A 21,568-nucleotide genomic window follows, 5' to 3' on the forward strand; every position below is an offset into this window, starting at 1 on the left:
CTCTTTTTTTTAATTAATTAATTGATTTATTTATTTAATTTTTGGCTGCATTGGGTCTTCGTTGCTGTGCGCAGGCTTTCTCTAGTTGCAGCCACCGGGGGCCACTCTTTGTTGCTGTGCGCGGGCTTCTCATTGCGGTGGCTTCTCTTGTTGCTGAGCAACAGCTCTAGGCGTGCAGGCTTCAGTAGTTGTGGCACGCAGGCTCAGTAGTTGTGGCTCACGGGCTCTAGAGCACAGGCTCAGTAGTTGTGGCCCACAGGTTTAGCTGCTCGACCAGGGATTGAACCCGTGTCCCCTGCATTGGCAGGCGGCTTCTTAACCATTGCACCACCAGGGAAGTCCAAAATCAGCTCTTTGATTTTTTAAGAGTACCAATCTCCACGTTCCATGACAGGGTGCCAAACTCAGTGAACTGATTTTACCTCAACAATTCCACCTGTGTTATGCCATCTATAGAACTGTTCTTTTCCATCACTTGCAGTGTTGTCGTGCAGGGCTGTATGGAGCCAGATATGACTCACTCTCCAGATCTCAAGGGATCCTCTGTTCCACATAGCAGGATTCCCACTTGACTCCTGCTGGAAGTTTGGGAAACATTACGACAGCTGTCCCCACACACCCAGCCTGCAAGTAGGACTGATGTTTATCAAGTCTTTGTTATAAGCAGATGTTTGGCACATTTCTCTTACTGATCCCCTAGAGACCTGGTGAGGCAAGTTTATACGTTTTTTTCCAAGTGAGGAAGCTGGGGCACAGGAAAGTTAAAGGTTGTTAGGTAAACTAGAAATCACAGAGGTATGCCTTGGGAATATAATAGGAACTCAGAATGCAAATAAAACTTTGAGGACAGCAGGGCTGAGGCCTTGTGCAGCTAGGGCATGGGGGCAGGTGCAGCTCAGAGGCTAAGTCAGCCAAGCTCTGGGATGTGGGAGACAGGAGCCCAGCGTGACCTTGAGCAGCTACCTCTGCGGGAGTCTGTTGGGCTGAGGGAAGGACACATCCCTCCCCCCAGGGATGGGGGGAAGGCAGGCGGCCTCTGCAGTATGAAGGTGGAGTCCCTATTTGGGGGAATATGGGATGTTTAAAAGAGTCCAGAGACCCCAGAAATCAAAACTTAGTCAGTGTTCTGGGTTTGTCTGGGCCTCTGGGGGAGGGGGATAAGAAATGGCATCCTATAGGACGTTGAGCACCAGGATGGAGACCCCGCTACAAATGAATGAATCTCAGAGAGATGTATTTTGAGAGACTCAAACTCGAGTTTCACTTCTCTCCAAAGTCCAGGCTTTATCCACTGTGGTCTGACGTCTCTAGCTTCCTATGTAAACAAAGGGACACTAACCCTTCCACTTGTCTTTGAATATACGTTATTCTTTAACTTTGACAACAGGCACTTACCTCCAGGTACAGCCTTCAGTGAAGCTGTAAATACACTGGAATAAGTTACTTATGGTGGTTACTCATGATGCTATAGTAAAATAGTACATAAAGGCATTATTTTAAAACGGGAAAGGTACTTTCCTTACTCTGAGTTTCATGAGGATTTAAAAAATTTTGTTTAGAAGCTCAGTGTCCATCTTGTTGTACTGTCTGGATGTTTTACCTTTGTTCGTGAATAATAAATTAATACTAATCTGTGTCTCTGCCCTTCAACTCCCAGAAAGCAAAGCAATAGGAAAGGGGATTTCCAAATTGCAAATGGTTGCCAAAGTCAGCATATTTTTCTTCCCTGGGAATCATGAAAAAGCAACAATGAGAACTGAAGTTAAAAAGCTTCTCCACTTGGAAGGTTTGTTTTTAATTCTCTCTGTAAAAACCCTTGGATCAGAAAAAGGAATCTAAATTGCAGAATTGTTAAAGAAATAAATAGAGAAAAAAAATCACATTTCAGAGCCAAAGGGAGAGTCTGTGGGATACATTCCGGAGTAGATTCCTAGTGTGAATACTTGTACTGATATGAAATAAAGAATAAAACAAATGAAATAGACATCTGACAAAAGGAGTTTTTCGTAAAAAAAAAGAAAAACAGATTAAACAGAAGAAAGATAAAAGAAAAGAATTTTAAAAGGTAAAAGAAGATATGAATGAGACATTAAATTTTTAAAAAGCAGAATATATAACTAATCATAAAATCTGGTTCCTTGAAAAAATTTTAAAGATAAATAACTAGCTAACCTATCTAAAAATAAGAAAACAAGGGAGAAAATATCACTACTTAACGTCGGAAATTATAATAGGGAAACTACAGAAACGGGAAATTGCATACATCCTAAGGGAATAATTTGCTCAACTCTCTGCAAATACATTGAAAAGCATAAATGAAGTGGACACTCTTCTAAAGAAAATAAAATTTGTAGACTTTTCTGAAGAGAATAAGGACCACGTAGCACTTCATTACCAAGGAGGGATGAAGAAGATGATGTTGGCCCCCTGTGGACCGGCTCTGCTGACTTGTTCAGTACTGGATGCCTAACCTGGGGCCTGGCACGCAGCACATGCTCCGTAAAGATTTGTCTGAGTGAATAAAGAAAGGAATGAATGGTCAAATCTTTCTTTACGGACTCAATGTTACAAGTGAAAACAACGCATGATTTTATAATAAACCTCACACCCTGAGGGCAGCGAGATCTGACTGCACCCCTCACGGTGTCACTGCATGCTATAGGGCCTAGTCAGGTTCTCCTAGCCTCTCTGTGTCTCAGTTTCTTCATCTGTAACATCAGGATAATAATACAGACCTCCTGGGCTTGTTGTGATGATTAAGTAAGATAATGTACGAAAATGGGACTTCCGTGGTGGTCCAGTGGTTTAGACTCCTTGCTCCCAATGCAGGGGGGCCGGGTTCAATCCCTGGTCGGGGAAGTAGATCCTGCATGCATACCGCAACTAAGAAGCCCGCATGCCGCAACTAAGAAGCCCACATGCTGCAACTAAAGATCCCGCATGCCACAACTAAGACCTGGCACAGTCAAAATAAATAAATAAATAAATTCATTCATTCATTAACTTTAAAAAAAGATAATGTATGAAAAGAATCCACCATAGTGCCCCACAATTATTAGATATTATTATCAACACTAAAACGTCATTAAAATTACTGTAAGAAATTTTGTAAAGATGACATCTTGTAGATAAGCTTAAAATTTTTTTTCTTTTGTTATGAAAATTTCAAATGTATACAAAAGTACATAGTATAATGAACCCCCGTGCACCCAATACCCAGTTTCAATAATTATCAGCTCATGGCTGGTCAGCCCCTTCCCCAAACACTTGGATTATTTTGAAGCACATCCCAGACATTATGTCATGTCATCTATAATACTTCAATATCTATTTCTAAAACAATAATAATAACCAAAATCCCATATCACACTTAAAAATAAATTAATAATGATTCCTTAATTAGATGAATTGTTGGTCGGCTGGAAGCCACAGGAGAAAAGAAGAGAATCGAGTCGGTCCAAGGCAGGGCTTTAGGTAAGTTTTTTCCAGATCCAACATGATAGAGGCACCCACTGTCACTGTCAAGGCGGTCTCTTTGTGCTGAGGGTCTGGTGGCTGCGGGGTGGGTGGGGGGGGAGGTAGAGGGGAGGGGAGGGAATAAGTTTGAAGCCAGCATTTCATGCCTGAAGAAAAGTAAAGCAAGGGTCTCCCATTATCTGTAATTTTCTTACTTCCCAAAGCAAATCTAATTTCATTTGAAACAATTCTGTACAAATTCCTCTGCTTCCAAATTGGTAAGATTTTAGAATTTAATTGTATCTTTTCATTACCTTGAGTCACAGTTGGTAGTGTGGCTTTTATGCAGACTCTGATATCACACAGAGAGCTCATCTAAGGGTGACAAGACTAGTTTATAGTTTCTGAAATTTTTTTTTTTAAGATTTTTTTGATGTGGACCATTGTTTAAACTATTTATTGAATTTTGTTACAATATTGCTTCTGTTTTATGTTTTGTTTTTTTGACCCCGAGGCATGTGGGATCCTAGCTCCCTGACCAGGGGTTGAAGCCTCACCCCGTGCATTGGAAGGTGAAGTCCTAACCACTGGATCGCCAGGGAAGTCCCTGGTTTCTGAAATTTAACATAGCAATGAAGCTCACACATCTCTGAGAGAATTCAGTTCTTAGTATATTCGATGCTCTGCTCTCTTCCCCCCATTTCCCCTTATTTGTTCTACAATATCAGGAACCCAGTGGAAACCCCAATTTCCTTCTCTGCTGCTACTTACTAAGCCTTAAATTAAGACATTTTCTTTTTTTCTTAACTGGAATTTGAAGCAATTTGGTTGCTCCAAAACATGAGCTATTGGCATTAAAGATATTGAACATCGATAGTTCAAACCCAGATTTCTATTCCCCATTTAAAACCAAGGTGAATGAAAAGTCTAGAGTTCAGTGGCTAACATGAGCAAGGAAGTGAAGGAGATGCTGAGAAGGCCTGGAGACAAGGAGTCCCCAGAAGGTGCAAAGGGCACCTAAGATAGGCTGCTTGTTTCTTTGAAAGCCTAAGCGAGCTTAGAAGCAATGGAAACTTCACCTGGAGGAGATAAGGAGTTTGGATTCAGAAGTCTGACCCAGCACGACGGCGCTGGGAAACCTGGCGTTATCTCCCCAAGCCCTCCATCCTGCTGGGGCAGTATGCCTACTTCCCCCTTTAGAAGTCTGGTTTGGGTAGGTAGGGCAATGTCTATTTTATCTGCTGCTGCATCCTTGCTGCTGAGAACAATGCCTAGCACATGGTAGGGCAGCAAATATATGTTCTTGAATGAATGAATGAATGAATGATCACTTAAATAATTATTGATTAATTAGTACTACTCAGCAGCCATCACTATTCCTTACTAAAGGGGCTCTTCTACCAAGAACTTGAAAGTTTGACTACCCAAGAGGAAAAAGAAACCAGCATATATTTCTTCTTTTGACCCGAAAAGCCTCTTTAAAAAAATCTTTATGACTTTCTTGTGCTTTAATGTATAATTTTAGTGTCTCTAAAAACATGTGGTAAAAAAAATTTTTTTTGGTAAGAAAACTGATGTAGTGAATCATGGGCAAAGAACAGATGACTTAGTTTGATTAGATAAGAAGATAGGACAAAGATTTAACGTAGTTCAAAAATGAACATTGCCCCCGAATTCATCCTTTTAAGGAATTACTTGGTTTGACGGGCTCAAAATCTTTATCAGCTAGGTTGCTGGAAACCGAGGGCAGGAATGGAAAAGGAAGAAGCATGAGCTGAGTGGAACCCATTGACCGGGATGGCTGTGGAGTGTGGGAGGGAGGCCTGCAGAGAGGCTGAGGGGGCAGAGGGTATGAGGTCTACACCAGGGAGGTTACTCGGGGAGCTTCCATGAAGGCAGGAAAAGGAAGAATCAACCAGAGACCCCACCTGCTTGAACCACTGCCAGGGGCCCTGATCATTGCAACTGCCCAAGCCCTTTACTCAGAATCACCCTATCAGCCACGTCCCGACCCTGGCAGCCCCTCTGCCCTCTCTGCCAGAATCCCTGAAGGCCTCCTTCACTCACCTGCGAGCATCTTGCATAATTCCTAACCCTACCTGCCCTCCAGGCCACCAATCCTCAGTGTTTTGCCTTTTCTCAGCTAGCAAAGCTCCCAAAAAAACAAGCGTCCACATCAAAGTGACTTAACAGGAAATGCTTTTTGAAATGATTCTTAATATTTATTACCCCCAAATTATAATACAATATAATTTATGAACAAAATGAAATTGTATTTGCTTCAAGAACCGTGGTTACAACCAAAAGGGGATGTTGAGTGGGAGGATTCGAGTTTCCTCTCCTGTCCAGAGCTATTCTCTCCTCGAGGGGAACGCTGGTCGCCTGACCGGTCACACTCACAACCATGACACCTAAATATTGCTTTCTAGGCTTCCTCATCTGTGTCCTCCTGCCTCGTGTGGTAGGTAAGTGCTTCATTTCTTTTTAATTGCTCACAGCTTTGTCATTTGAGTCTGCTCAAGGGGATTGTTAGACATGGCAGTGGTGCATTTCTGGGCTTTGTAAAAAATTTCAGCTTTCTCCTGTCACAAACTGGTCCGGACAGACATGGGGTCCGTTTCTCTCTGCAGCCTGAATAACAGCATGCGGACTTCACAAGTAGCTACTAAAGAGGAGGCACTCTTGTGGGTGCAAAAACTTCACACAGGACAAACATACACCCGCTCTGTCTCCTTAGCCTTTCTTTCGCCTTCAAGGACAAGATAGCATAGTGGTTACCAGCACAGCTCCTAAGCCAGACTGCCTGAATCCGGATTTCAACTCTGTCATTTGATTATCTAGGGAAACTGGGGCAACTGGCTTAAACCCCCTCTGCCTCAATGACGTCATCTGTAAGGTGGGGATTGTAGGTCACTGTGAGGATTAAATGAGTTAATACATGACAAGTGCTTAGCACAGTGCCTCGCACAGCAAAGACCATAAACAACATGTGAGAATTTGCTGTTGGTATTCATGGAGAACCCGTCAAGAGCAGAGAGCATCTTACCATCCCAACATAGCTCTGAGCAAGGCCATTAGGGCCCCCAGTTAACAGATGGGTACCTCTCAGTATAAGCGTCTCAAGTAACTTTCACAAGACTGTACAGTTGCCCAGTGACTGATAACATAAAAACAATTCAATCCTCCATTTCCCAGAAATGTGTGGATCTGAGTAGACTATGCCTTTGGTCTTTGGTCAGACCAAGAACTCAATTAGCAGAATATGGCAGGAAGTCAAGTGCTACCCAAATGACCTTGGCTCTGCATCTTACCAGACCTGTAACCATATGGGCAAGATACGCAACTCCTTTAGACCTCAGTTTCCCCACGTGTAAAACGTACTGATAAAAATACCTACCTTATTGGGTGGTTGTGAGAATGAAAGAAGATGTAAAGCTTTGAGCACAGGGCCTGATATACATTTAAGGTTCAAATATGTTCAGTGATTAATGAAGGCCGGCCTGGGGGAGGAGGAGGAGGGAAAGAAGAAGGAGTATCTTCATCCTCTCGTTGCTCTGCTTCCTCCATTAGCTCCTCTCTCCTGAGGCTTTTCTGTTGGTTTGCTGTGACAGGTGAGAGGCAGGCTCCAGGACCAGACAGCCTGGGTACAAAATCAGCCTCACCATCTGCAGCTGTACCAGCTCTTTTACTTCTCCAAGGCTTGGATTTTGGTCTGTAAGAGGAAGACCACAATAATATGTTTTTCACAGATGAGCTGGGCAGACTCAATGAAGACAGGTAAAATCCCCTGTGTCTGGTACAGAGGGATTGCTATTTTCTTTGATGGAGGTTAGCAGTGGTGTTACAAAAATGAGAGAAGAAACCTGAAGACAGACGAGGTAAAGGACACTGGACTATCTATCTTCAGGATAGCAAATCAACTCTAGGAAGGATCTTCCGGAAATTGTGCATGCTTGTCACCTCCTGAAAACTTCTGCTAAGTACAATTTTATGTGCTAAATATGATTGATCGGGTAGTGATCTGGGTGAGCAAAACCAATGGTGGCATTTGACTCTTTCCGAGTACACATCACCACTTGATGTACTGAAGGAGGTCCAAAAAATAAAAATAAAAACAAACAAAAACCAAATAACAGTAATGACACTATTTGGTTGGTAAAAATAACTACCTAAGGAAACAGCCCCATTCATTAGAAAATAACACATCTTGAATGTTCAGAGCTGAGACCATGGGCTTAGGAGAATTTGCTTCCATCTTAATGATATTTGAGGAAAGACCTAAAGGAGATGAAGAAATGAGGCATGTGGAAATCCAGGGAAGAGCATTCTAGGAAAAGGGAAGGGCCAACGCAGAGACCTCGGTTGGGGCCATTCCCAGCACGGTGGACCAGGAGAAAGGAGGCCACTCTGGAGAAGCCAGGTGGCAAGTGGTAGAAGATGAGGAAGAGACAGGGGATGTGCTTCCTCACTCGTCCTGCCCACCACCTATCCCTTAGCAGAAACTCTGGGCCTACTGGAGAGGCAAAGCTTTACCTCTGCCCATTTTAGGTTTTCAGCTGGGACTCTTTTTTTTTTTTTTTTTAACTTACACAATGTTTCATGTTAAATTTATTCAATAAAAAAGTCGGCCAGGACTCTTTAACAAAAAGGCAGATTAATAAAACAGTTTATTAATGCGTGCAGCACACAACACCAGGGGGGATCCTGTATGAAGAGAAACTCAAAATGGCGGCTTAGAATTCCAGCTTCTGTAGCATCTTCAACAAAGCACGATACACCTGTAGGAACATGACAGGACAGAGGAAAGCAGTTTTAGTCTTCCAAGGGAGGAATTTGTGGGAAAGTAAATACGTGGGAGAAAACTAATGGAGTAAGTTTCATTTGCAGATTCTTCTGGTGCCTTCTTTGGGCTGATAAGAATCTGTCTCCAGTAAAGTAAAAGGAGAATTTATTGGATTTGGCCCAAAAGTTCGTTCGGGTCTTTCTGCAAGAGCCTACCAAAAACCCGAACGAAATTTTTGGCCAGCCCTATGTATCCTGCCTTTAGGCAGAAAAAGGGGGAGATCAAGAGAGCTTTTCCTGCATTTGCTGCTTCTTAATTGCCTTCAGCTCAAAATAATTTTTATGTCAAAGAGGCATATTTGGGGGTAATATATTCTGGTTTTCTTCAGACCCTAGAATAAAATTTTGTCAAAGGTCTCTTGCCTCCAGTGGACTAAATGTAGGTGAGATTGAGCTCTCATGTCGCATGAATTGACCAAGAAAGCACAAACTATGCCAGTGCGAAATTATCCCCCTTCCTGCCATGACTCCTTTCGAGACTCTTCTCAGGAACGCTGGCCTCCACGACAAGCCCTTGGGCAGTTTCCCTCCGCAGCCTGGACCCGTCCACCTGAGCAGTTATGCTCGGGCACTTGGCACCAGGATGCAGGCAGGTAAGAGCATCCACTCAGGAGTGGAACCGGCCTCCATGCAATAAAGCCAGGTCAGCTGAGAGAGGCGGAGGACAATGAAGCAGGACGAAGAGATGAAGCAAGAACCAGAGAAAATGAGGAATGAGTTCCAGGCTGAGGTCCTGGAGGCAGAATAGAATCCAGGCGAAAGCTTGCCTCAGAGGAGCAGTAATGCAGGGTCTCCTAGGAAGGTGGGCAAAGTGGCCTTGGTGAGGCCTTTCATCTCAGTCATTACATTCCATCACCACCAGGGGTGGAATTAAGGGCAGTACTATCTTTTCACTGCCGTTACTTCCTCTCCAGCTTAGGGGTGGGGTGGGAGTTTATCACGTATGTTTTTATGGTCTGGATCACAACTGTCCTGAGACGTTAGCATGCATCAAAATCATCACATCAAAGATCAAAAATGTTGATTTCTGGGCTCCACTTCCACCATCTGCCCCTATAGCAACTATTTCAAGGAATCCTGATGCAGGTATTATTACATTGAAAATTATGGCTAATAACGATGGTGCTCATGTCAATGTTCAGTGTCGCTCCGTTTCTTATTATTTTAGAAACTCAGCCAGCCCACGAGTCTCTGAAACCTCAACGAGTACATTTTCAGTCCCAAAATTTTCACAACATTTTGCACTGGCAGCCTGGGCGGGCTTGTCCCGGCAACAGCAGTATCTATTTTGTGCAGTATAAAACGTAAGTAATCTGAGCTTCCTCCAACTAGTAGAGATGGCCACTAAGATTCCATGTTCTAGAAGGCGATGGAGTGTTAGGATCTGAGCTTTTGTCGGTTTCAGAAGGGTTGAGAAGAAGCAGAGGTGGGGGCAGAAGTGTCTTCCCTGAAGGTGACACAAAATGCATGATGACGTGTAGTCTGTGACGGGAGATACTTCATCCCTCAGAGACCCAGCACCGAGACTTCACAGGCTCAGCCTTCGGCTTCACAACAGAGACTCTCAATACACATTTGTCCACTGAATGTTAGAAGCGACTTGTTTAGCACCTAATAGGTACTCAATTAAATTGACGCTATTGATAGTTGAAAAAGAAGTTGTGGGACACATGGATGTGAGTGTGTAAACTACATTTTCAATTTAAAGGTCATTTCTTTAGAGTGGGTTTACTATTTAGAAAATTCCTTTCAAAAACGAATGCCTCCTGTAAGCATGAATGCAAATTGGAACACGCTGAGGCATGTTCCTCCTGTGTGATCTTCAGACTAATTCTAGTGGATCGGTGCCAAAACTCAGATATAATCTACTCCTTTCCTGGACTGAGACCTGGAAACAGAAGCTCCTGATTTGCAAATGGCAAGTTTTCCCCTTCACACATCTCTGTTCACGGGGCTGGGGGTGGGAGTATGCAGATAGGAGTTGAAGCTCTTCCTTCTCTTACATAGATTGAGATCCTAGCTGAACATGAGAAAGGAGATATTACAGTTTAGCTTTTATGATTTTTCTATTAGAAATTCAGAAGATTAGATGTAGCTATGGACCAAAGTAGCAATTTTTATGCCATAAATTCATTCATGTCTCTCCAGCATGGGGTAGATCCAAAGTCAGATTTTTCCATTTATCAAGCTCTCACTAACTTCAGAAGGACTATCTCCAGAAGTTTCTCAGTCTTTAACTGCTGCTTTTCTCAACATATTTTGTGTAGCAACTGTAAACTTCACAAACCTTTACAATAAAGATTTCTCCACTCCAAAACCAGATTTGTGCGTCGTTGGAAATGCTTCCCTGTAGGAAGTGGGGATTGGTGATCTTTTTATTCTTCCCCTGTAGGCAGTATAAACATATCCAAAGTGGACCTATTTATGGTTCAACATAAACAGTGGATTAGACGTTGTTTTTCCATGAAATTAATGAAGATTAAACTTTAGGGCCCCATGGAAAAATTTCATAGTTGTAATTCTTTTTCTTCAATAGAGCTCTTAAACTTGTATAAAATTCAGAGTACCTGGATCCATTCCTACCTATGTGATATTTTCAATAGCACAATGCAGATTTATATTTTCAAAATCTTTCATTTTGGGTCTATCCAGTTCTCATGGGTCTACTGAAAGTTTCTGTCCCATTTAGGATAGGACAAAAAATGAGGTATTACACTAAAAAAGAAGCCAGTCATTACAGCTAAACTCAGCTAGCAAAGGCAATGTCTAATAAGAGTTAGAAAACATTAAATTGTGCTTAATATATGTTGTTGGTTCTGCTCTTATGGTGTCTTCTGATATAATGAAACTGCTGTCAGCATATAGTTTACAGAGTACAGACATCAGCAATACTCTTCATTATATGGCTAAAAAGTTATATTTCAAGTCCTTCAACAAATATTTTGGAAGCTTTCTCCCCAGCCTCTAATTCCTGCTCTGTTCCCACCATCATCTTATTGCATTTTCTTTGATTTGTGACTGGTAAGGAAGGGAAGCATTAATCTTCCCTTTTGCTGTTACACCATCCCACAGTCTTAGGCTGAATCAACGTATCTGGCGCTTTGCCTCATTACCTTTTCTTCCTGGGTTCTCCCCCCTCTCTCCCAGCCTCTAATTACAAAACTCCTTAAAGAGCCCTTCCTACAACTCTCGTTCAGTTGTCAAAAAAGAGATTGACGTTATGTGTTGGGTGTCACCTGAGATGAAAAGTGGTAGCAACTTCTCAGAATCAGCCACGTTACTCAACAGCAAGCTGATGAGAAGTGAGGAAAACCACAAAGTGTTGAAACCTCAGGAGCCTGAAGGACATGGAGAGCTCATAGTCAAAAATGGAAGTTGGTTCAGACCCCAGAAGAAAAACTTCACTAAGTACTAAAAATCCAAAAACCCTTATGCTAGTGTTACAGAAGGTATCAAGCTTGAGTTTATATTTCAACAAGATAGCACTTTGATTAACAAAAAGAAAAAAAATTTTAAAGATACTTAAGAGCAGCTGTCAATTTCACAGTGGTGCTGATATTGGAGGACAAATTACAGCCAGTCTGAAAACTGAATAGACTTAAAAAACTGAAGACTCCTTCAATGGAATAAAGGAATTCAGATTTTTGTCTTTTCCCTTCTATAGGTATGGACAGAGACAATGGAAAAATAAAGAGGACTGCTGGGGTATTCGAGAGTTCTTCTGTGACCTTACCAATGAAACGTCAGACATATGGGAACCTTACTACGGGAGAGTGAGGACGACCCTGGCTGGGGTCCACTCAAGCTGGACCATGACACAGCGGTTCTCTCCCTGGTGGGAAAGTGAGTCAGAAAAGTATCTATTCCAGTGTCTCTTGTCCCGTCCCTGTTGGAAGGGATCAAAAAAGTCTGCTATATAAAGTGAACTATACTAGGGGTTCAGCACTGGTCCTCCTAACTGGGAAGTTGAACACGCAGGAGCGCCAGTCCAGTCTCGGCAAGAAGAAGTCTGCATTGTTGAGTCTGTATAGCTTCCATCCCTTTCACACTGCCATTTTATTCATGAGCCTATCGAGCAAGTGTGGGGCATCGGGCAGACAGGCTTTCATTGCCTCCACCTAGATTTATTAAACAGCTTTATTGAGATATAATTCACACCCCTTACGATTACTCATATAATGTGTACAATTCAATAATTTTTTACTATATCCACAGATAAGTACAACCATCACCCATAGTCAATTTTAGAACATTTTCATCACCACAAAAAAGAAACTGCATACTCTTTGGCTATCACCCTCCTATTCTCTCCCCTCTTTGGCCTCTCAGCCCTAGGTGACCACTAATCTACTTTCTGTCTCTAAAGAGTCCCCTCATCTTGATATTTCATACGAATAGAATCATATAATATGTGATCTTTTGTGACTGGCTCCTTTCATTTAGCATAATGTTTTCAAGGTTTGTCCATTTTGTAGCATGTATCAGTGCTTCATTCCTTTTTGTGGCTGAATAATATTGCAGTACACGGATATACTACATTTTGTTTATCCATTCCTCAGCTGATGGATATTTGAGTTGTTTCCACATTTTAGCTACTGTGAATAGAGCTCCTATAAACATTCATGTACAAGTTTTTGTGTAGACATGTTTTTATTTCTCTTGGGTATATACCTAGGAGTGGAATCACTTGGTCACCCTGTAACTGTATGTTTAATCATTTGAGAAACTGCCAGACTGTTTTCCAAAGCAGCTGCTCCATTTTCCATTCCCATCAGCAGTGTATGAGGGTTCCTGTTTCCCCACATCCTTAGCACCACTATGTCACTTTTTGATTATAGCAGTCCTAGTGCATGTGAAATGGTATCTCATGTGATTTTGATTTGCATTTCCCTGATGATTAGTGATGTTGAGCATCTTTTCATGTGTTTATTGGCCATTTGCATATCTCCCTTGGAGAATTGTCCATTCAGATATTTTGCCCATTTTTAAATTGACTGATTTGTCTTTTAATTACTGAGTTTTAAATTTTTTGTATATTATGGACACCATTACCTTATCAGATATATGATTTTCAAATATTTTCTCCCATTCTGTGATTTGTCTTTTCACTTTCTCAACGGTGTCATTTGAAGCCCCAAAGTATTTAACTTTGGTGAAGTCCAATCTACCTATTTTTTTCTCTTGCTACTCATGCTTTTGGTGTCATATCTAAGAATTCTTTGCCAAATCCAAGGCTATGGCATGTATGTCTCTGTCTCTATCTATCTCTAAATTGATTGATCATGGCTAGTTTTCAAGAATTATGAAAGATATGGATCTACAAACTAAAAATACATAATGAATGCGGAACAAGAAAACAACAACAAAACCCATTAACGAATTAAATCATTTAGAATTACTATAGTTAATCTGGGGGAAATTAAAGTGACTATTAATTTATTTAGTTTTCTTTCCTAGTTAACGATCATCTGATTATTGACACCAAATGCAAGAAACAAAAATTCTCTCTTGATCCTTCTCCTGCTATTCCATAGTATATAACATAATTCTGTTGAAATAATTTTATAGCAACAAGTCTTCAAATCATTTTCAAGCTGCTTTGAAATTTTACAACTTTAAGGACCTACAAAATATTTGCCTTACACTAAGATCTTCACCCAAATAACTTTTTACACTTCGTTTTCCAAAACAATCACTGCTGTGGAAATGATTGATAAATGTCCTCTTAAAGCTGATTCAGAGTATATGTCTTTGCAAATAAAGAATCATCTGCAAAGAAACTTCTCAGATATTTATATTTTAGGTGTTAGCAGTATCTCTTCATAATGATTTTTGCCAGATCCCTGAACTTAATAATGATTTGTTATTATGCATAATGTGTCCATATGAAATATTACATTATTGAGTGATATTGTCAAATTTTCCTATTCTTTCCTCAGCAAAACTAGATCCTCCAGTCATGAATATAACCCAAGTTAATGGATCTTTGTTGGTGAATCTCCATGCTCCCAACTTACCATATAGAGACCAAAAAAGAAAAAATGTATCAATGGAATACTATGGGCTAGTATACCGAGTCTTTGTAATTAACAATTCACTGGAAAAGGTAAGTTCAGATGAATAGACAAGTTTGGTATTTTTTTCTTTTGTTTAAGCAACATTTTAGCCATAAAATAGGTCCTGTCTTTTGCTACTCTATCCCCTCTTATTTTTCCTTATCTTTTTTTAGTTCCTTCTCACTTTCACCCTCATTGATAAGCAATTAGTGGTTACCATCGCCATCAGAATTGTGTGTACGTGTGTTTGCACCTTTTCCGTCATTCAGCTGGTTTCCTTTTGATTTTCCCTGCATATCTAAAGATTGGTATTAACAATATTTAATTCCATTTGATTGTCACAAATATTCATTTTTATGAACTTTACACACCTTATTTTAAAGTGGCTTTTGGATCAGAGCATTATATATTAGTGCCAGTTTTGCTCTGATATTATAATCCTCCATTGGTGCCTTTATTTTGGTTTGGTGGTTAATTGAATGTTCCTTTTTTTTTTAGTGTCATATAAGACAGGGTTCCTTTGGCTGTAAAAAACAGAAATCCATTCAAACTGGTTCAAATAGAAAAGTGGAGGGGAGAGAAGGATTTTTACTAGGAGGTAATGATCAATCTTACAACAGCCAGAAGCAAGAAATAAAGTGCTGCCAGGCTTTGTAGTCACTGGGAAGGAGAAATGGAGAAGCAAGTTGTAAAGAATCTCACTCTGTTTCTCCGTGGTCACATGCCACATGTCTACAACTGTCTCCAAATCGATTCCATTCTCCTCACTGCACAGTTCAAATTCTTAAAAAAGAGACTCTGACCACTGGTTCAATCAATCAGCATCACTAGGGAGAAGTCCTGTGGTTCCTCCACAGCCATGTGACCTGTCCCTTTCTCAGTCTGTGAGCTAGGACTCTGGAGAAGGAAGATGTGTCTCGGAAGAAACCCTACAGCCCATCTAAACTGGTCATGAACAACTTAGTTTTATCAAAAATAGAGCAAGTCAATGACTTACTGGAAACCATTTATCATCTCATTTTTCCCCCTTGTGTGTAGGAGCAAAAGGTATATGAAGGAGCTCACAGAGTTGTTGAAATTGAAGCTCTAACACCTCACACTGGTTACTGTATAGCGGCTGAAATGTATCAGCCCACATTAGACAGAAGAAGTCAGAGAAGCCAACAGAGATGTGTGGAAAGTCCTTGAAGTGCTCTGCAGACTGGCAATCCAAACTCTCTGAGAATAGGACGGCTCGTTTTGAAGAATCTCATTGAAAGTTGTTTTTATATTTTCTTTTTTTTTTTACTGAAATATAGTTGATTTACAATGTTGTGCTAGTTAGTTTTTATATATTCTTAATGCAATGTTCACCATTATACTTCATAGAACTCTTTGTTTAATCATTCTTTGTTCCTTTATATTTTATGTGTAAACTAAATTTAAGCAGTTCCCCCCCCTCAAAAAAAACCATTAGAATTTAAAGAAGAGGCAGAAAACAAAAGGCTCTGTGAAATACAGAACTTTGTTTCTGACTGTAACATCTCTAACATAATCCCCATTCTTCTAAGTCAGCTAAATAAAAATTAAAGAACCAAGGAGCGGTAGGCATGTTTTTAAACGTTGAATGAATTTTTAAAAATAGCATCACAGACAAGCAATCCTGATGCAATCCTTTTTCACTATCTATTGACAGTTAACTTGACATAGATATTTCAAATTTCACATAAGTGGAATTTTTATGTGAATGATTATCTTCCCATATATTTCTATTTTATATGAATATACTTTCCATATATTCATTTTCTATTATATAATATTCTTATTTAATGAACCAATATTTTCTTTTAAATTCTATTCTATGTAAATAAGAATAATATTTGAAAAAAAGCCTCTCATGATTTCTGGATTAATATCTAGGTTAAGTTTATCAGCAATAACATCTAAATACCAAAGGATGCCTACTCAATACAATTTCCTTCATTTAACACATACTCACATTAAGGTTTTCTTTTCTGTTTTTGTTTGTTTTTTAATATTGCCTGAGAAGAATGTATCTTTATTCTCAAAGTCAGGTATAAGATTTTTCAGCAACGAAGTAAAAAAGAACGTTTAACTCTAATTTATACCACACTCATTACTCAATCCTCCTGGTGAAGGATCCCTTGCCAGTGGCATCTTCATAATCTCTATATACAAGGATCTTTTGAATGACAGTTTGGTTGGGGACATAGGGTATGGTTGGGGACCAGGTTAAGAAGTTGACTTGCAGCTGAAAGCATAGCATGGGTGGTGAGTTTATTGGGGAGAGGGGCTGGTGCTGGCAGAGATTGTAGAGCCAGTTAAAGCCCACCAACAATCTCCTAGCAGCTCCAGGCCCCAACAAGTGAAGGTCTATGGGCTCGGGCTCAGTGTAGCAACAGAAAGCTGCCTTCCTCACCTTGGGTTCAGTGTTTAAGGCTGTCTATTTTGTGAAGAGATATGAATTGTAGAACATTTGTACGATTCCTCATGAACATTGCTACAAAATGTGATAAAAATATATTAAGTGTTTCTGGTTATATACAATTACACACAATAATAAACTGATTAAAAATTCAGAAATGTGTGGAGGGAGATAGTAAGAGACAGAGAAAGAGCTAGAGAATTATTTTCACCGCTTTCCCATGTGGTCAAAAAAAATGAATTTGAGCACACATCTCGAGATAAAAATTACTTTAATCTATGTTTTTGAATTACGTTTTTTGTTTGTTTGTTTGTTTGTTTTTTACTTGCTGTCCTTTTGAGGGGGAATTAAGAGCAATGGGATGGGTATGGAGTAAGGATTGTGCGTGGCCAACAGCATTTAAGTTTTTGAAATTCAATAGTCCTGAAGACTGATTTAAAAACAGTTATGGGGGCTTCCCTGGTGGCGTAGTGGTTGAGAGTCTGCCTGCCAGTGCAGGGGACACAGGTTCGAGCCCTGGTCTGGGAAGATCCCACATGCCGTGGAGTAACTGGGCCCGTTAGCCACAACTACTGAGCCTGCGCGTCTGGAGCCTGTGCTCCGCAACAAGAGAGGCCGCGATAGTGAGAGGCCCGCGCGCCGCGATGAGGAGTGGCCCCCGCTTGCCACAACTAGAGAAAGCCCTCGCACAGAAACGAAGACCCAACACAGCCATAAATAAATAAATAAATAAATAAATAAATAAATAAATAAAAACAGTTATGGCTGCCTCACGAAAGTTAATAGGTAGCATCAAGTTTTATTTTATGTTTGTTGTACTTTGTCTTTGCTTTCATGCTTAGGCAAGTTACTTAGGCATGCTTAGGCAAGAATAAAATACTTTGTAAAAAATGATAACTGTTACGTTCTTCATTGTGTTAGGAATATATTGTACTATTTCAATAAATCTTTTAATTTTTTTGCTTTGTATTTTGAAATATCTGTTACTTGGGTTTTTTAAAGGATAGACTTGTAAATTCTGTCAGATGAAATCCTAATTAGACTTCTTAGACCCACACTAAGTTCCAGCCAGAAATGAGCAAACAGTGTTGAGCAGGACTTCAGGCATTCCTTGATCTTGCCCGATGGTCAAATGGCAATTCCACTCTTACAGGTTCTCAGGCCAAAAGCTTTGGGGCCATCTTTGTTTCCTCTCTTTCAGTCACATCCTATAGTCAATCTGTCAATAAATTCTACTGGCTCTAAACTCCAAAATATAACTTTTTTCACACCTACCTTATTCCAGGCCAACATCCTTTCTCATCTGGATGATTTCTAGAGCCACCTGGCTGGTCTCCCTCTCTGCTCTTGCCTCGTTCTAGTCTGGTCTCAGCAGGGTAGCCGGGTGATGCTTTGAACATAAATCAGATCATGTCACTCTTCTGCTCCTGACCCTCCAATGGCTCCCCGTCTCATAGAGGTAAAAAACCAAAGTTCTTCCCATGACCTCTAAGGCCCTGGATGATCTGATTCCTTTTCTCCTAATCTCTCAGACCTCATTCCCTAATTCTGGCCACTCTCACTTTGTTCCAGCACACAGACCCTGCTGCTTGGCCCTCAAATGCAAATGTTCTGGCCTGAGGGCCTCTCTACCAGCTGCTTCCTGGAAAGCTGTGCCAGCTATCCATAGGCTAGCGCCCTCACCTCCACTAGGTCTTTGCTGCAAGGTGGCCTTATCAGTGACGCTTCCCTCACCATTCGATTTAAAATGGCAAACTACCCGCCGTGACTCTCTCTACCCCTCATTTTCCCTCACAGCACTTAAACCACCTGACACACTGTTGTTCACTTGTTCATCTTGTTTATTGTTTGTCTTTCCCTCCTCCACTAGAATGTAAAGGCAGGTCTGTCATTTTGTTTTGTTTTGTTTTGTTCTGTTCCCACAGCTGTCTCTTCATCCTCTAGAACAGAACCAGTGCATAGCAGATGCTCAATTAATATCTGTGAGATAATTTAATGAAGCAAGAGTGGAACCACTGACATCATGGGAGAGTTGGTGAAGAGGACAGGGGGGGAGAACTTTCTTATCATTTTGTACAATCTGCTGCCTATCTTCCTCCACAGGTTAGTGTGGGAGAGTGAGCCATTCTTTACAGAGATGCAACGATGGAGATAAGCAGAGACAAGGTCTTGGGCAATTCTGAGCAGAGCTATTTTGGAGTAATTGTTTCTTCCTCCAACTGAATGTCATTTCCTAGGCATTGTTTGCTCTCCTTGGATAGTGGTCAAGTCCAGAAGTCCCGCCCCAGGTTTTCTTTAAAAGGAGAGAGGGAGTGAAATTGGGATTGTGAAAAAACATACCCACTTTGATGAGAAGGAATTTTAGAGAGAGTTCTCAATATAGGGTTGAGGTAGGTGTTCATGGTGTAAATTCATTTCTAGGATGGGTTCTCACAGGACAGCAACCCAAGATCACACAGTTTGGGATTATTTATATGAGGTTTATGGCATCCTTAGCAATGGCTTTTTTTGCCAGAAAAAATTATTCAGGGGATATTGGGATTGTTTTTAATTAATTCTTGATTTATGAAAACTGCAAATTCAAATCCCTTGTTATTCTTTGTTTTTAAGTTCAACTCATAAACCTTATTACTCCTGTTTATAAATCTGTCAACTTTTAGCAATCACTTTTAAGAGGGCTTTTACAATTTAATTGAATTATTTTAGACATTTATAAATTTAATATATTCCATATCCTTTTGAACACCTCAATTGTATAACACACAGGTTGTCAAGAACGGTAAGAGGTCTGGTAGCTTACCCTACTCAGAAGCTAACAAGTTAGCCTGTCAACATCTTTTCAATGCTAGCAGCAGACATGAGACTCCTGGGTCAGAGACAAAGAGCTTTAACACTCACAGCAATAGCATTAGCCAGAGTATCATCATTTTGCATCAGTTCACTGTTCAGTAGGTCTGGGTTAGCGGCTTCCCTGTTGGCTCAGTGGTTAAGAATCTGCCTGCCAATGCAGGGGACACAGGTTCGAGCCCTGGTCCCGGAAGATCCCACATGCCGCGGAGCAACTAAGCCTGTGCGCCACAACTACTGAGCCTGCGTACCACAACAACTGAAGCCCGCGTGCCTAGAGCCTGTGCTCCACAACTAGAGAAGCCACCGCAATGAGAAGCCCGGGCACCACAATAAAGAGTAGCCCCCGCTCACTGCAACCAGAGAAAGCCCACGCACAGCAACGAAGACCCAACGCAGCCAAAAATAAATAAATAAAATAAATAAGTTATAAAAAAGAATAGGTCTGGGTTAGGACCCAATTATAATATGACAACTAAATTTAATTGGTACCCTAAATGGGATCAAGAAACAGAAAAAAAAAGGACATTAGGTAAAAACTAAGGAAATCTGAATAAACTATGGACTTTAGTTAATTATAATGTATCATGATTGGTTCATTAATTATTCCAAGTATACAATACCAGTGTAAGATAATAATAAGGGAAATCAGGTGTAGGGTATATGGGAAATCTCTGTACTATCTTCATAAAATTTTTGTAAATGTAAAACTATTTTAAAAGAGTTTTTTAAAGTTGAGTAAATGAGAAATGTTAAATAAATTATAGAACATATTGTACTTGAGTATTGAAAACACTGTGAAAATTGTAATCAGTGACTGAAATTCAGGAACACTGGTTTTGAGCTTACCAGGGATGTCATTCTTTCTCACCAGTGTGACCTGGGAAGATATGTGACCAAACCACATCAGTGTCTACCCATAAGTTACAATTTCAGATGATTCTTAGTCAGCACTAATTAGAAGTTTTTCATCAACCACCCTGAGAATGAGCAGAGACTAACCACCAAAAGCAGAGCTGAAACCTCTCCAAGAGTGAAACATGTCTTTGTCTAGAGGGAACTGGGGCTTCTTGGTGTCTGGGTTCTCAGGGGATTTCTTCGGTGGGAAGTAACTATTAACACCAGGCTCTGGTTTACCACAGGGGCACGGCTCTTCAGAAGCTTGTGTCTTTCAGCAATCCCCTTGGCAAACATGAGTCCTTATCTACACAGGCAAGACCCCTCACTCTGGAGGGAGGGAGAGGGATTTAAGGGCCATATTCACTGATGCCCCATCCTCAATAGCTCCCTACCATCTGTCATCCCACCCTGTTCACAATCATCTAGGGATCATAGCACTATCCCTCCGGAAACACTCAAGGTCCCAAAGTGAGAGAAGAGAGTGCCAACATTTCTCGTCTGTAAAATGGAGGACAACAGGAAAGGGTTGGTCTAAGTCAGTGGTCTGGAACTTCAGTCTATGTGAGAATCATCTGGAGGGCTTGTTACAACACAAGTTACTGAGTCCCCCTCCAGAGTTCCAACTCAACAGAGGGCCAATAACTGGCATTTCTGACGAGTCCCCAGGTGATGTTGATGCTGCTGGTTGGGAAGCCACTCTTTGAGAACCACTGGCTTAAATGATCTTGAGGACATCTTTCTACTTTCGTATTTATTAAATCCATGTATCTCAGACTCATGTGATCATAAAAATCACCTGAGAACTTGCTTAAATATACAGATCAACAGGCCCTACTCTAAACCTCCTAACTCAGAATCACCAGGAGAGCACCCCGAGTGAGTCTTATGATCATAGGAGTAAGAAAATTCATTACATAAAAACTCAGGGGACCATCAATGAAGATGGTGTTAGGTTGGAGCAAGGCATGGTGGGGAGATCACAGGCAATCAAGCACAGCATGCAGCCCCAGAAGAAATGGGTAAAGGTGAAGGAGGAGGTGAG

General features: G+C 40.8%; 1 protein-coding gene across 1 annotated transcript; it reads left to right on the forward strand.

Moving 5' to 3' along the window:
* The first annotated feature begins 5,860 nt into the window (after positions 1 to 5,860).
* Positions 5,861 to 15,542, forward strand: IL22RA2 (interleukin 22 receptor subunit alpha 2). Its single transcript, XM_059941917.1, has 5 exons — positions 5,861 to 5,921; positions 9,467 to 9,602; positions 11,963 to 12,141; positions 14,238 to 14,404; positions 15,393 to 15,542. Exons 1-5 carry the CDS (start codon positions 5,861 to 5,863, stop codon positions 15,540 to 15,542), a joined length of 693 nt encoding a protein of 230 aa, XP_059797900.1.
* Positions 15,543 to 21,568: the final 6,026 nt, after the last annotated feature.

Source organism: Balaenoptera ricei, chromosome 12 (assembly GCF_028023285.1).
Source record: "Balaenoptera ricei isolate mBalRic1 chromosome 12, mBalRic1.hap2, whole genome shotgun sequence".
Lineage (NCBI taxonomy): Eukaryota > Metazoa > Chordata > Mammalia > Artiodactyla > Balaenopteridae > Balaenoptera > Balaenoptera ricei.

What these genes read in the sequence shown, in the direction of transcription:
- IL22RA2 (XM_059941917.1), top strand. Translation starts at nt 5,861, where the DNA reads ATGACACCTAAATATTGCTTTCTAGGCTTCCTCATCTGTGTCCTCCTG. An exon ending in TATTTTGTGCAGTATAAAAC is followed by an intron (nt 9,603 to 11,962) that starts GTAAGTAATCTG and finishes TCCCTTCTATAG; the next exon opens with GTATGGACAGAGACAATGGA. An exon ending in TTAACAATTCACTGGAAAAG is followed by an intron (nt 14,405 to 15,392) that starts GTAAGTTCAGAT and finishes CCTTGTGTGTAG; the next exon opens with GAGCAAAAGGTATATGAAGG.